Raw genomic sequence first — 13108 nt, 5'->3', positions numbered from 1 at the left:
TGGTAAATTACAGCTTTTGCCAGTAAGAGTTGACAATTATAGTGCCAGTTCAGTAATGATTTCAGCTGGGGTCTGTCAGCTTCGGGAATCTGAATTACAGTGCTCTTTTTGCACATAAACCCCAGCAGAGGCCACCAGCAATCCATTTCATGAGCTGAAGGAAAGCTTCCATGCTACTTAAGAGAGATCTTTGTGATTTGGAGGGAGTGCCTGATTCCTTAGTGTGTCTGGATGATGAAGACATCAAGGCAGTGGAGGAACATTCCTATGTCCTAGCAATCCTTAAATGATTGGCAAAATTTGCTGGTTGACTACCATATCACAGTTCTGTGTTGCTGTCTTACCCTCAGCTTTCTTGTTGCTTACATGGTTGTCTCTTCCAGGTGGTGGGAAACATGACAATAGTTAGAGCTCTTTCATATTGTGTTGTGATAGCTTTGGAGATCAATTTTTTAAAGAAATATTAAAAGCTGCTCAAGGAGTTTTAAGGATCCTGCAATGCTATTGCTTAGCATTGTGATTCTGCCTTTGTTTATAAGTGAAGACATAGAGACATCTGGTAACTAGGAGGAACAAGATGATACAGGTAATTTGATAAGTCTAGCTCTTCACTAGGAATCAGTGGTGCCTTAAGATTGCAGGAACAAAAAGCTGTTGGAGGTGCAGAGGTATGTGACGTCTGACTATCTAACATGACCCCTCCATGTTCTGTGATGGATTCTAGCATGACTATTTTGTATCCTATCCCCTTTTCATGATCCATCTCTCCCTTTTGCCACTCTTTGTAGCAGTCCTTTTCATCATCATGGAGGAGTGGATTACTACTCCGCTTCCTCTTGATCTCATCTGAACTGAACAAATCAATTTCTTTTACCTTTTTCTGGTAGGCCGCACTTGTCACATTCATCTGGAGTCTTTCTAATTGCTCCACGTCCTTCCCAACACATGACACAATGTGGACACAATTCACCAGCTGAATTAGTGGCATTTTTAAAGTATTGGGGTTTCTTTCTATCTGTACTCTTGTAATTTGCCTGTTTCATTGCAGCTGAGCAATGGATCTGAGTTGTGGCTTAGGCAAGTACTTGCAGGGAGCTTCTTGGCATGAATCTGTAGGGTTAACCAAACCCAACCCACAGCAAAGTAATTGAATTATTTCATCTAATGAATTCAAATCTATTGTGACCCATTTGCCACTTCTACAAGAAGAAAAAGAAGCTGAGTTTGTCAGATGATAAATTATCCATTGCAAATTCATGAATTTTAAGGCCAAAGGGGACTATTATGCTCATCTTAGTCTGACCTCCTGCATAACCCAGACCGTGGAATTTGACCCAGTGATTCCTGTGTCATTAATGTGTGGGTGACCCGTTTGCCCGGAGCTCTGTGGAATACCATATATCTGGCTGGAGCCCAAACTGGAAGCTGGCCTCCACCCTCTTTTCTTTTGCTCCCCTTTCCAGCATTGTTTCTCCATAGGGCAATTACTCTCTCTGCCCACATTCATTAGATGCCGACCCAGCGCTGTGGGCCTGGTGCAGCAAAGCACCCTCTGTCTCCTGCGGTTGAGGAAGGGCTGCAGCCAGCGGAAACAGCAGCTGGTTTTCATCTTTTCCACTAGCATTCTTGCCTCGAAGAGGGGTTGGGGTGGGGGGACGTGGACAAGCACACCCCCTGGAAATACCAAAATCTCTTAGGGGTGAACAGTTGCTTGTTTCCACATGCCTGTGACAAGCTGCTTGCGCCAGGATGGTTGTTGCTCTCAGTGAAACCACAAACCTGGGTAAAAACTGGCTGGTGTGAGGCACAGTGTCCCAGCCTGGCCCGCAGGTTCGCCTCCAGTCCCTTCTGTAGCTGGTTGCTTGGGGGTGCAGAGGGGTTCCCTTTTTGTTGAGCGGCATGGCACGTACACAGGACACCGGCACACCTCCCTGGGCAAGGAGGCAGATGTTGGCAGGATGGTTTCAGCTTTCTGTGCTGTGGTTTATCTACAGAATCGAGACCATTCCTAAGCTAGGACACAGATACAGGTTTGTTTATGGTTTTTTTTTTTTTGGATTTAAATGCCCAATCAATTAGCTCTGAGGAAAGAGGCTTCTGTGGTTTGCTAGTGGGGTGTTATTGATGATGCTTTTTCCTGAGCAGGAGTTCTACTTGCACTTGAGAGGGGCTTTCGTCCAGGTCCCCAGGGGGAAACAGTCCAGTAAGTAGGGCACAGCTCTGGATTCCCTCTGACCACAGGGTTCTCGTGTTTGCAGAACAAGCTGCTAGAACCTGCTGAAAGCCACAATTTATACCTGTACTTCTTTAGGATGTCTGTGACAATAATGATGTTTAATTTGGTGTTGCTGGATTAAGTGGCACTAACTTACAGACAGGCTTCTGCTGAGGGACCAGCTCACTACCTTTTACAGGAGCACCTCAAGCCTCGGAAAACAGAGGGAGTTGGATGCAGCGTTTGAGGATGACCTGCATCCACCTCGAGACATTCCATTGACAATAAACAGTAAAGGCCCCAAGCTTCAACAGAACAGAGTTAACACAGAAAGCAAGCTGCTAGTGGGCTGGAGGGAAACATCCCTTTTCCTGGTGAATTCCTTATTACCAAAGATAGTAGCCAGACTTCACTTTGTGGCCAGGTCTGCCTGTGGCAGACCCCTCCTGGCTCACCTAACGTGGACACAGCTGTGCCAGGTCCTGCTCTCTGCTGCTCGTCCCAACTGCCTCCAGGTGCAGGCATTTACTTTCTAGGACAAAAGGGCTTTGGCTAAGCAAAACTAGAGAGTTCCTAGCATAGAATGAAGTGGCTATGTGTGGTGTGGGTCAGAAATTAGTAATTTTTATTTAAAATTTTTATAGTATAGTAATTTTTATTTAAATTAGTGTAACCTCTTTTTGTGTCAATGGGCTGGTATGGAGCCTGCGTGTGTATGGGACCACTGTGGCTCTGTCTTTCCCTGCTGTGGTAGCTCTGAAGGTAAGCGTTGAGGCGCTGCTATGTCACGTTAAACACAGGGGACACGCGTGACCTGGGGCCCACCCTGCTGTCACGGCTGCCGTGATGCTCCCCTACGCTGTGTCTCGGGCTGGAGGGCTGATGGCGAGGGCAGCCCCGGGCGGCAGGGTGCGCAGCCCCGGGAGGGGGGTGCTCTGTCCCGCGCTCCCCCTCCGGTCCCCGGGGCAGGCGGCGGGCCGGGCGGAGGAGGAGGAGGAGGAGGAGGAAGGGCCGCTGCCCGCCGCGGGGCTGACATCAGCCGGAGGAGGGGCCTCCCCGCGAGTTTCTTTGCTCGGTGCATCACTTCCCGCCGCTGCCATACTCCGCTGCCCGGTGCCGGGCTGCAGCCGCGCCTGCCTCCGCCGCGGCGGGCGGCTCGGCTCGGCGGGGCCGGCGCCCATGGCGTGCCCGCCCGGCGGGGACAGCCCCGGCTCCGCCGCCCGCCGGTTCTACTCGAGGTGAGCGGGGCCGGGGCGGGCGCTCGGCCTCGGGAGAACCCGGCTCCGGACCCTCCCGGCCGGCCCTGGAGCTGCTCTTGCGGGCAGCGAGTCCCGCAGAGCCCCGCGGCCCCTCGCCGGCGGGGAGGGAGGGAGCGGGGGGCTGGTGGCCGCGCGTTGTCCGGGGCGGTGGGGGGATGGAGGGCTCGTCCGTGGGAAGCGAGAGGCTGTTGCACGCCTGGGGACCCAGCAAGAGTAGAGTGAGAGAAGCCGGAGGGGAAGGACGTGGTGTTTCCTCTATGGGGCAGCTCTTGCTTCGCGTACGGGATGGTGGGTGCTGAGGTTGCTGAGAGGGAAACTGTGGTTTTCCTTGGCACTAGCCCGGAGTGATCAGCTCCTTCTGTTAAGGAGGCTGACGCTGAAACCTCGTCTGTGCTGGGCGTTTGCATGGGAGGCTCTTGGTTGCACTGCGGAGACTTTAAGTCTCAGCTTTAAAATTAAGCGCTACAGAAATTCACACAAGGCTGGGAAGAAAATAGCTTCAGGTTTTCTGGTGTTCATAAAGATACCGTACCTTGCCCGTTCTTTCCATTTAGATCAAAAATAAAAATGTGAGCTGGAGTCAATTTGAGGCCTTACGGCATTGCTTGGAGCATTGTTGTTTATGCTGTTCATCCTCATTGTGTTTTATTTCTCCTCTAGCAGTCAGAAGTGGAGGTAATGCTGTATCTGAACTACAGGGCAAAAAAATAGAATGCTTGAAGTACATACAATATAGTAGCTTTTCATCAATTCTCTTTGCATGCTTTGCAATAATTAGTATGGCAGCTAGTGGGTTATCGAGTTTAATGAGTATTGGTTCATTAGGACGGCAGGTGTTTCTTGTTTTCATTGTATTGTATAGCAACTCCTGGGAAAATGAAAAGAGAGTTCAGAGTTAAAACCATTGCTCTGCCTACCCTGGTGGAGCTGGAGCTGCAGAGAAACACGCTGGCTTTTAATCAGACCAGATATTTTTTTCTTTCTCTTTTGTTTTTCTTGAAAACTTTTTGGGGAATCGACTTTGGTCATTTATGTGAAGGAAAACCTAGTGTGGGACTGTGTACCACTAATGTGCCTGTCCAGCACCACAAATGCTGCTACCAGCTGTTTAGTGAAGAGAGAATAGAAGAGAAATGGGAGTCACCTCTCCTGTGGTGGCTCTGGTAGAGCATGTGGTGTTAAAGTTCCTTGCAGTGCTCTTCAGGCCTTGACAGTACGTGTCTCTGTCTCTACTGCACTGTTAACTGGAGTTGTAACTTAGAGTTTCTTCCTTAACTTCACTTGTATCACCGTGTAGAAACTTCTACCTTGAAGTAAATGACTCTAAACTCCATCCAGTAGGGGTATCTGGCGGGATGGGTAGAATCTCTGGTGACTGTTCAGGTGGTAAAGCCATAATGACTGGTATCAAAGTCTTTCTCTGTGTGGTTTTGTTTGTTTGTTTGTTTGTTTTTTGTCCTGGGAGCAGTAACTCAGCTGTAAGAACTGCGGAAGGTGCCTGTGCAGGCAGGGAGTGCCAGAGCCCTTATCTGGGGGGGGGGGGGGGGGCGCACTGGGGGAGGTACATTCCTTCTAGGAAGAGGGATGGGGTGGAAGGAAGCACGCCACAAATGAAATGAAAGTGTTTGATCGTTTTACTACATCCCTTGGTATTTCCCCAATTTCAACCCATCCTAAATAAAGGCATCTGTTCTGTTGTTGTGCGCGCAGCAGACAATCTGTGCTGACTGGGCCGAACTCCTCTCTTTAGAGAGACCAAAGTCGGAAGTATCTCTGCTACAGCAATAATGCACCATATGCATTTTTGAAAATAGGCCCTGTGCAGCAATTTTCGTCAGCTCTGGCTAACCTTTCTGATACCATTTATTCCATTACTGTTGCTACAGCAGGACTGTTAGTCTCGAGGGAGACTTGTTGGAAGTACAGGGCTTTGGAGGCAGTTCAGCCGTTGTGACTCTCTACAGGGCTGGTGCGTCTGTGGTGTCCAGCTTCTGGTATTGAACGTAGGATCTCTGACCAGGGCTGGTTGGAAACGTGGAGCTCTGTGATCATGCTCCACAAACTTGAGTTGAGCAAGTATTACATGATCTTGAGGCACTTTACCTTCCATGGGGTTTTGCTCTTGTACTAATTTAAGTGCATTCAGTTCAGCTGTGTGTAACCTCTGAGGACTTCTGTTGGACAGAATCCGGGCTGTGGGAACTGTGACATACCTGCTTGCAGTGGGTGCCCTTCTCTTTGCTGCTGCAGATACAGTCTCACTTACCTTTTTGTGCTAGCTGGTTGACCTTGAACCATTTGGAAGCACCAAGCCCACCAAGTGATTCCCCTGGACCGTGGTTCCTGAGTGTGTGTCAAACTTGTGCTGGGGACAAGTTCACCAGTGCCCAGAGAGCTCCACTGGATTTGGCCCTTTGCTTTTAAAAGGCCACTCTGGAGATTTCCAAGTCTGGGAGTGAGGTATGGGCATGTTCTGGGGAAACCATCACTGTACTGCATTGACATCGTGGAGACATCATTGATCCCACACAGAACGAACATTAGATAATGCTGCAATCGGGCCAGAAATGTATAAATCTGACATGAAAACTCAGATAAAAACATGTCTTGGTCCTCCCTCCTGGGCCGCCCTTTCTCTCCCTTGCTCTGTGTTCTCTTGCAGTGCTAAATATTTTCAGTAGAGCTGTTGGCTTTTGTAATGTTTACTAACTTCTCTTGATTGTGTCATAAACAGTCTCCATCTCACTCATTAATGTCACTACAGTGGGTACCTGACCTGAATGCACATCGGGCAATTAGAGCACACTCTCGGAGCACCACGGATCTTTCTAGAGAAGGCAACTTTCTCCTATTCTGATGGGAAAACTGAGATGGAAGAATTGTTGGCCTTCTGACATGGAAGGCAGCGACAGAGGGCATAACTCAGCATGGTGGTTAAGGCAGAATAAACTGGTGTTTGCAAAGCAAATTGGGAAGAAAGTCCACTGTTGGGGTGGACCTCTCTCTGGAATGGTTCCTGTTTGTTTTACACATATCCAAGGGATCACAGCACCATGAAATATTCCATCATTTCTCCAGCTGGTAGTACTTGTAAAGTAAACTTTCAAAACTTTGTAAGTCTGCACTTTATGTAATCCTAAAAGCAGTGTTGCCTTTTCATTTTCCTGCTGAAAATGACAGTGTTGCATGTGCTGTGACAGAAGGTGGTCTGTCCTGGATGGGCAGGCTTGCAAAGTGGGGATTAATAGGCATCACGGTGAAAATGTGGTGTTTTGCACCACCTGAAAGCTGGAAATGACCCTTTTTACTCCATAGATCAAACCTGAACTTGCTTGATGATTACATTTGAGAATGCAGTTCTAGAGGTTTCTAAAAGATTACAATTTTTCTTCTGGCCTAGGCAGTCAGTCTGCATTAGGCAGAAGGATATGAAAAACAGGACAAACATTTCTAAAATAGCTGTGCTGCATAATAGGTGGCCTGAGCAAAAATTATATGATAGCTTAGCACGCAGTATTGGTTTTGTTGACATCTGTTTTGGGACATTTTGAACAACTCGCTCTTAGTTTCAGCATTTGCGAGTAATGTGGTCACCCCAAAGTGGAGCCAAGCGGAACATTTAGTCTCCACCGCAGCAGGGAGAGGGGGGACCCTTGCTGGTTGGGTCTTGGACTGGGAATCAGCGTCTGGCTTTGCTGCAGGTTTCCCCAGGGCCTTGGGCATCCTCTTTGATTTTTCTGTGTTTCACCTTGTGGGATGCAGGGACGGAGGCTCTCCTTTACTTCTCCCTTTGGTCTCTGATGTTAAATGGGTAGAGGATGTGCCTTGTGCCTGCACGGTGCCTAGCACAGTGTGATCTTCATCTTGCTTCTGACCTCTAGGTGCTGCTGCAATACAAACAATTGTTGTCTTCAGGATGTTAATTTGACTTGTATGTGCATGTGTAGATGAAGTGGAGCTGCCATGCTGTTTGTTTTTTTTTTTTTCCCATATACTGACTTGCACTTCGCTGGCTCAAGTTATGCCAGACCTCCTGCTTGTTGTGCCTCGTGCTTCTGGAGTGAGAGCTGTCCCTCTGGATTCTTTATCCTGAAATACTTTGCGTTGTGCGAGGCATTTGTGCCAAGCAGACTAGGAAGAGAACTTTGTGCATTGGCCACATGTTCATGGGTAATACGGTGTTTGCTACTGTGTCAGCTGAAGTCAAATAAGCTTACGTGACTCATGCTTGTGTGACCTGAGGGCACCCCTTGCAGCCAGTGAGATGAACAGTAGCACTGTTAGGTCCCCCCAGGGCATAATTGAATGGAGAGAGGGAGTGAGGGAGCCCTTGACCCTTCCCGGTTGGGATATTGTCTGTGAAGCAGGAGTGAGCCGTGCTACCCAGGGCTCCAGCACTAGCTACCAAGGTGCCTTTTGCTAGCTGTTGTATTAGTCATCAGAGGCATCCCTCCTGGGAAAGTATCTGAAAGAGCTCGTGGCAACAGGGGAGAGACTGTCTGGAAAGGGTTCTGGTAACCAGGAGATTGGTGGGGGCCTAGCTGGGGCAGTCTTAAGGATGAAGAAATTCCTCGGGGTTTGTAGTGGTAACAAGGACCTCTTACCACTGGATCACAGTTGGCTCGTGGTGACCTGTTGGTGCAATTTATCTGCCTGTATGGGTGGTGGGTCCCATTCTGGCTCCTACTGAATCCAGGTCTTTGGCTGGTGTCTGCATCATGGTTTGTTTATGCCACGTGAAAATCTTGTGTGTAATTAATTTCTGTTTTCCTGGTGGATGTAACTAATTAGGGATCTGCTGCCTTTTATTTTCAAAGTAAGTTAGGGGTGCAGTGCCTATTACACCAAAGGATGAAAATTCTTTATGAAGCTGAGAAATTGATTTGTTATAGAAGAGTGATTTTTAAATTCCTTTGTGGCCATGCTTCTCTTCAGCTGAATGCAGCTGAACCATGACCACTCTGGTGACGATAGCAGAGACTTAGGAGGTGATGGGAAACTAGAAATACCTGGCTGAAGGAGACAGGAGTGGGCTGTTGGCATTCCCCTCCTCCAGTTCAGTGATGAGAGTGTCCCAGACATTGGGTTTATTCCTAATATATTACATAAACCACAGGGAAAAGCCTTTCCTTGGTATGTGCCTTGAGGATGAGCAAAAGCACAGCCAGCAGCAGGAAGGCTTAAAATTGGATAAGTTAGTAAAAAAGCTAGAGAATCAGTTTCTTTCCCCACTGATCGAGGCCTGCAGACTTGGAACAAAACATCTGCAGCACGCTGTGCACATAGGAAGGGATATTTTTTTATGGACTTAGGCTAATAGAATGACTTGTTTTTTTTAAATGAAGCTCACCAGGATGGAAGATCCTGCCTGGAGTCAAACCAGTAGAGTGTGTGCATGTTCCCATCAGAGCAAGATGCCTCCAGTCCTGAAGGCTGACTGCCCTGAGGGGTGACATGGCCGCTCCTGGTTCCCTGCATCTAGCTGGAGATGTCGCTGGTGCTTTCAGCTGGAGATGTGTTTGGAGCTTGAGCTGAGGACAGAGGAAAGGCAGTGGGGAGATGGCAGTCCTGGGGCAGGGCAGACCTTCCCTTGCCACCCTGCTGCCACCTGCCCAGCCCTCCTCATCCTGGTCCAAGGTGAATCTGGGGTGACCCTGGCTTGTGTCTTGGGTCCCCTGCACAGCCAGTGACTTCCTAACTTGTCCTATGGCATCCCTGCTCTTTTGAAGTGTCTCCAGGGCAGAACTTTGCTACTGGCACCATAACCACGTGCAGTTTGTGTTCTCCCTAGAGCAAATACTGGTATGTCACAAGCTTCATCTCCCTGTACTATTGCGTTCCAGCCCTGTTTTCTACTCAGGGCTGCCTTGTCTCCTCCAGATCAGGCCTTCTGTCACCAGAGGATATAAACTGCGGGGTTTGTGCCGGTGTGGCTGCTTTTTTGCTGTCTTGTATTTTTGCGCTTTAGCTGATGTCCAAACTGGCTTTCAGTCTTGCTTGAAGAACAAGTTTGAATTCTGTCAGGTCTTATGCTGCAAGAAGCCACCAGCAGCAAGTTTCCTGAAGTGGAGGGTTGTATCTTATTTAACTCTTAATGTTGTCCTGCTTTAAGAGCAATTTTATCTCCAAATTGCTTCTCAAGTATACCTAACTTTCCCCTCCCTCCCGGGAGGGATGCTCTGTGTATAGCTTCAATCAGCCAGCCCAGCTTCCAGAATTCAAAGCCACTTCCCTGTTATAAAAAAAAAATTATGCCAACCAAAGCCACGAAACAGAAATTCCTCCTGTGTCTGTGCATGCAGGCTGCGTAGCCTGACCACAAAGTGGGGCTGTTGAATTCTGGGTTATTTATACTCTCAGTGGGAAAGCTCTCCATTGACTGAGCTGCTCCCTCCTAAAGATACTTTTAATTGAATGTTATTTGCCAGATATGACTTTCTAACTGGCTTAGATTTAACTGGTATAAATGGGATTATTTTTTCCCCCCACTGAAAGCTGAAGAAAGTCAGAATAATCTTGTTGGAAGGCTACTTGCGTTTAGAGTCGCGACAACCTGTTGTTTAATGTAGTAAGCTAACAAGCGTGTTTTAAAAAAAAAACAAACCAAACACAACCACAAACACACACCACACCAGCACCCCCACCCCCAACCAGGAAGGTAAAGTCCTGCCAGCACTTGGTGAGGAGAAGGGGACAGGGACACCAGCTGCCTGTAGCTTGGAGCGCAGCAGCTCTCTAAACAATGCCCAGCGATGTTATGCAACGGCCATGGGAAGGAAGTGAAAATTTATCATTACAATGCAGTTTCAAGGGCAATATTAAATGAGCAAATTGCCGCCCAACCCCGTACTTAACTGACTTCACTGACTTCTCTGGGATAAAATGACAGGGCTGGTAAGGGCAGTTGCCATGGCCTCACCAGGAGTGGAGCAAATACAGGATCTTTTTAGAACTGAGTCTGAAGCATTGGGCTGAGAGCCCTCAGAGTGGGCAGCCAAACCCCACACCAGTGTTATGGGCCGATCTTGCGAGTGCCTGACTGATCCCTGGCCCGTGGATGCCTGGGAAAGGGGGAGAAAGCACGTGCTGAAGCATGTCATTGGTATCTGATTGCTCTTCCTTATTTCAGTGGAAGCAATAAAAAGACTCCTCTGCAAGGAGGATGCCCTAGACATTGGAGCAGCAACACAAACCCCGAATAGATTACCTGGAAGGCAGTGCTGCTATCTGATCACTGCATTCAGGGTAGAAATAAATAGCTTAAGTCTTCTGCTATTCCCAGTTTTCTTTCGGCAAGACGATTTTGCCCAAGAATTACAGGCACTGGAATTGCACGCCTTTCTGACTCTGAGATTAGGAATGATATACCTAAAGAAGCTTCATCCTCTGCTGTGAGTCAGTAGCTCTGTGCAGCTGCTAAAACTGAAGGAATTTTGAATGAAGAATATTGGATTGTCTTATCTCCCCTTGTGCTTTTCTGTGACCCTTTGCATTTACACCCCATGGATCAGCCAGAGGGGTTCTTCTCTGGGAATTTTGGGCTAGTGCATCTTTCCTCCAGATGCTGCAGGAGAAAGATTAAAAAAATGGGTTTAAAATGGGGTAAACACCTATGTTATACTAATATAACTCAGTGTAGAAGCCATTTCATGTTGAGCCCTGGCTCCACCTGAGACCAGATGTTTTGTCTTGGAAGCTGCTTTTTAAAAATGTATGGATAAAACTTGGTGCTGTCAGTTGATATATGCAGTGTGCTCTCTGAGCTGCAGAAAATGACGGCTGCGTGGTGCTCCTGGGAGGCAGCTTTGAGTGCGAACTGCGCGGCTCGGCTCCTTTCCTGCCCTGGGGATCCAGCTCCCTTTCCCTCCCGTGCTCGGGCTGCCAGGGAGCAGACGGAGATGGCTCATGACAGCGAAGCATCGCCCTTCTTGGCCCCTTTTCTGGACACTGTGCAGAGCTTACTGGGGAGGCAAGTCCGGCTGCTGATCCGTGATGAGACCTGGGGCAAGTTTTGTGATTTGCAGCCTCGCTTGTGCTTTTCTGCCCCATCTAGCCTGTGGAGGGACAATGACTGCTATGGGATTGCAGCAGACTCAGCACAGTGAGACCAGCTTTGCCGTGGGGCTTGCAAGTTTTGTGGCAACACAAATAATTCCTAGTTGTGTTGAGTTCCCAAGGGGAACTTCAGCATGCCGCTGGGACAGGCAAGCGGTCCATGTGTATGCAGTGGAGTTTCTCCACGTCTTGATTAAAAAAAGCTGTGCATATTTGCAGGTAGAATGGATGGTTTGCTGCACCAAATGGCTTTGCCAGGTTATATGTTTCTGGGACTTTCTTGATGCTTCTGTGATTTTTGCAGAGCACCAGGCTGTATTTGCTCTTTGGTGGGTATCTCAGCAGGTGCCTTTCCCGAGCGTTCGCCCGGTACAGCACGCAGGGGCTCGGCCAGTGGTACCTCCCTGGGCACTTTGGTGTAAATTGCTATGATTTTCTGTGCTCTGGCTTGGAGCAGCTTGACTGCAAATTAGGTATGGGGCAGGTTTCTCCTGTGATCCACACTGCAGATTTGAACTTGTTCTTTGTGCGCTCCGTCTGTGGAGTATCCATTCATGCCCGAGGACAACTGGAAAGTGCTGATTACTAGTCGTACCTCTTGGGCTATTTGTTAATTACTGTTATTCGTGGTTTGTATTACGATACTGCCTGGTGTCCCAAGCTGCTGTGCCAAACTGAGCGGATCCTGGAAAGGTTCTATCTGTTCCAGGGTTTCAGAGTGCTTGGTAAACATCAGTATTTTATTGCAGCCTTTCTGGGAAATATTGTTTCTTTTTTCAAGGGTGAGAAATTTTATAGTCTTTAGGGTGAAAGAGAATATAGGTGGCAAAGCTGGGAGCTGAATGTCCTATCTCCCACTCCTTCCTCTCAGTGCGTCCTTACCCGTGTCACAGTGAGAATAATTGTGAATTGAAGAGGAGACCTTGGCTTCATCTTTTACTGAACTGTGCAGGGCAGCTGCAGCACTTGCATTGCACGATACTACAATGGTTCTGCTGTTCTGCTTCACGTGGGAGGGCGCAAAAGGTTGTTTAGAAGGAAGTTACCAGCTGGTGGATTAAATACCAGGCTCTGCCCCTTTGCAAGGTGTGCCTTGCAAATGTGGTGGGAACGCTGCAAACCGCAGGCCCCAGGAGAGGAAGAGGAGCAGCCTGGGTGGCTATGGGGTCTGGTCACCAGGAAGAGCCCAACTCCAGGTATTGGCTTGAAGAAAGCCGGAGAACAGCCCCAGGTTGTCAGAGTGCTCAGGCACTTGTGACTCTGCAGAGTTATCTGTCTGTCAGGCTTTGGAGAAGAGAGCAGTTAATTTAAAAAGGGAGAGAGGGACACAGAGAAAAATGTTTCCTGACAGAAAATCGCCTGCAAGTTCAATCACATAAGAACTGAGTGGAGTTCCTGGGTGCCCTGCCTTGAGGGGTGGTTGTCTTTGGAGTATGGTGAAAGATGGAGAGAGAAAAACACCCATCTCAGTTTTACAGTAGGGCGGGAAGCTTTTGGGATGGGCAGTGGATGCCAGTGCTTTGGGGAGGGTCCTGTCATTACTGTGCTCCTGTAAAGTTGTTATATCACCGCTGATACT

At 48.4% G+C, this 13108-nt stretch overlaps 2 protein-coding genes across 2 annotated transcripts in view; one reads left to right on the top strand and one right to left on the bottom strand.

The window, feature by feature from the left end:
- The window catches only part of CCDC187 (coiled-coil domain containing 187), a gene marked incomplete at both ends in the record, with an annotated part of 60916 nt that extends 57520 nt beyond the window's left edge, over positions 1 to 3396 (bottom strand). Inside the window, 1 exon segment of the mRNA XM_082492568.1 lies at positions 3318 to 3396. Coding sequence (XP_082348694.1) covers positions 3318 to 3396 — 79 coding nt within the window.
- Positions 3395 to 13108, top strand: part of GPSM1 (G protein signaling modulator 1) — a gene marked incomplete at its 5' end in the record, with an annotated part of 80412 nt that continues 70698 nt past the window's right edge. The window contains one exon of the mRNA XM_082492449.1: positions 3395 to 3453. Within this exon, the coding sequence (XP_082348575.1) occupies positions 3395 to 3453 (59 nt within the window). The remainder of the gene's footprint in view (positions 3454 to 13108) is intronic.

The sequence above is a fragment of the Vanellus vanellus genome (genome assembly GCF_965231255.1).
Source record: "Vanellus vanellus genome assembly, chromosome: 18".
NCBI lineage: Eukaryota > Metazoa > Chordata > Aves > Charadriiformes > Charadriidae > Vanellus > Vanellus vanellus.
Note: the sequence above shows the minus strand (reverse complement) of the source record. Positions and strands in the feature narration are given on the sequence as shown.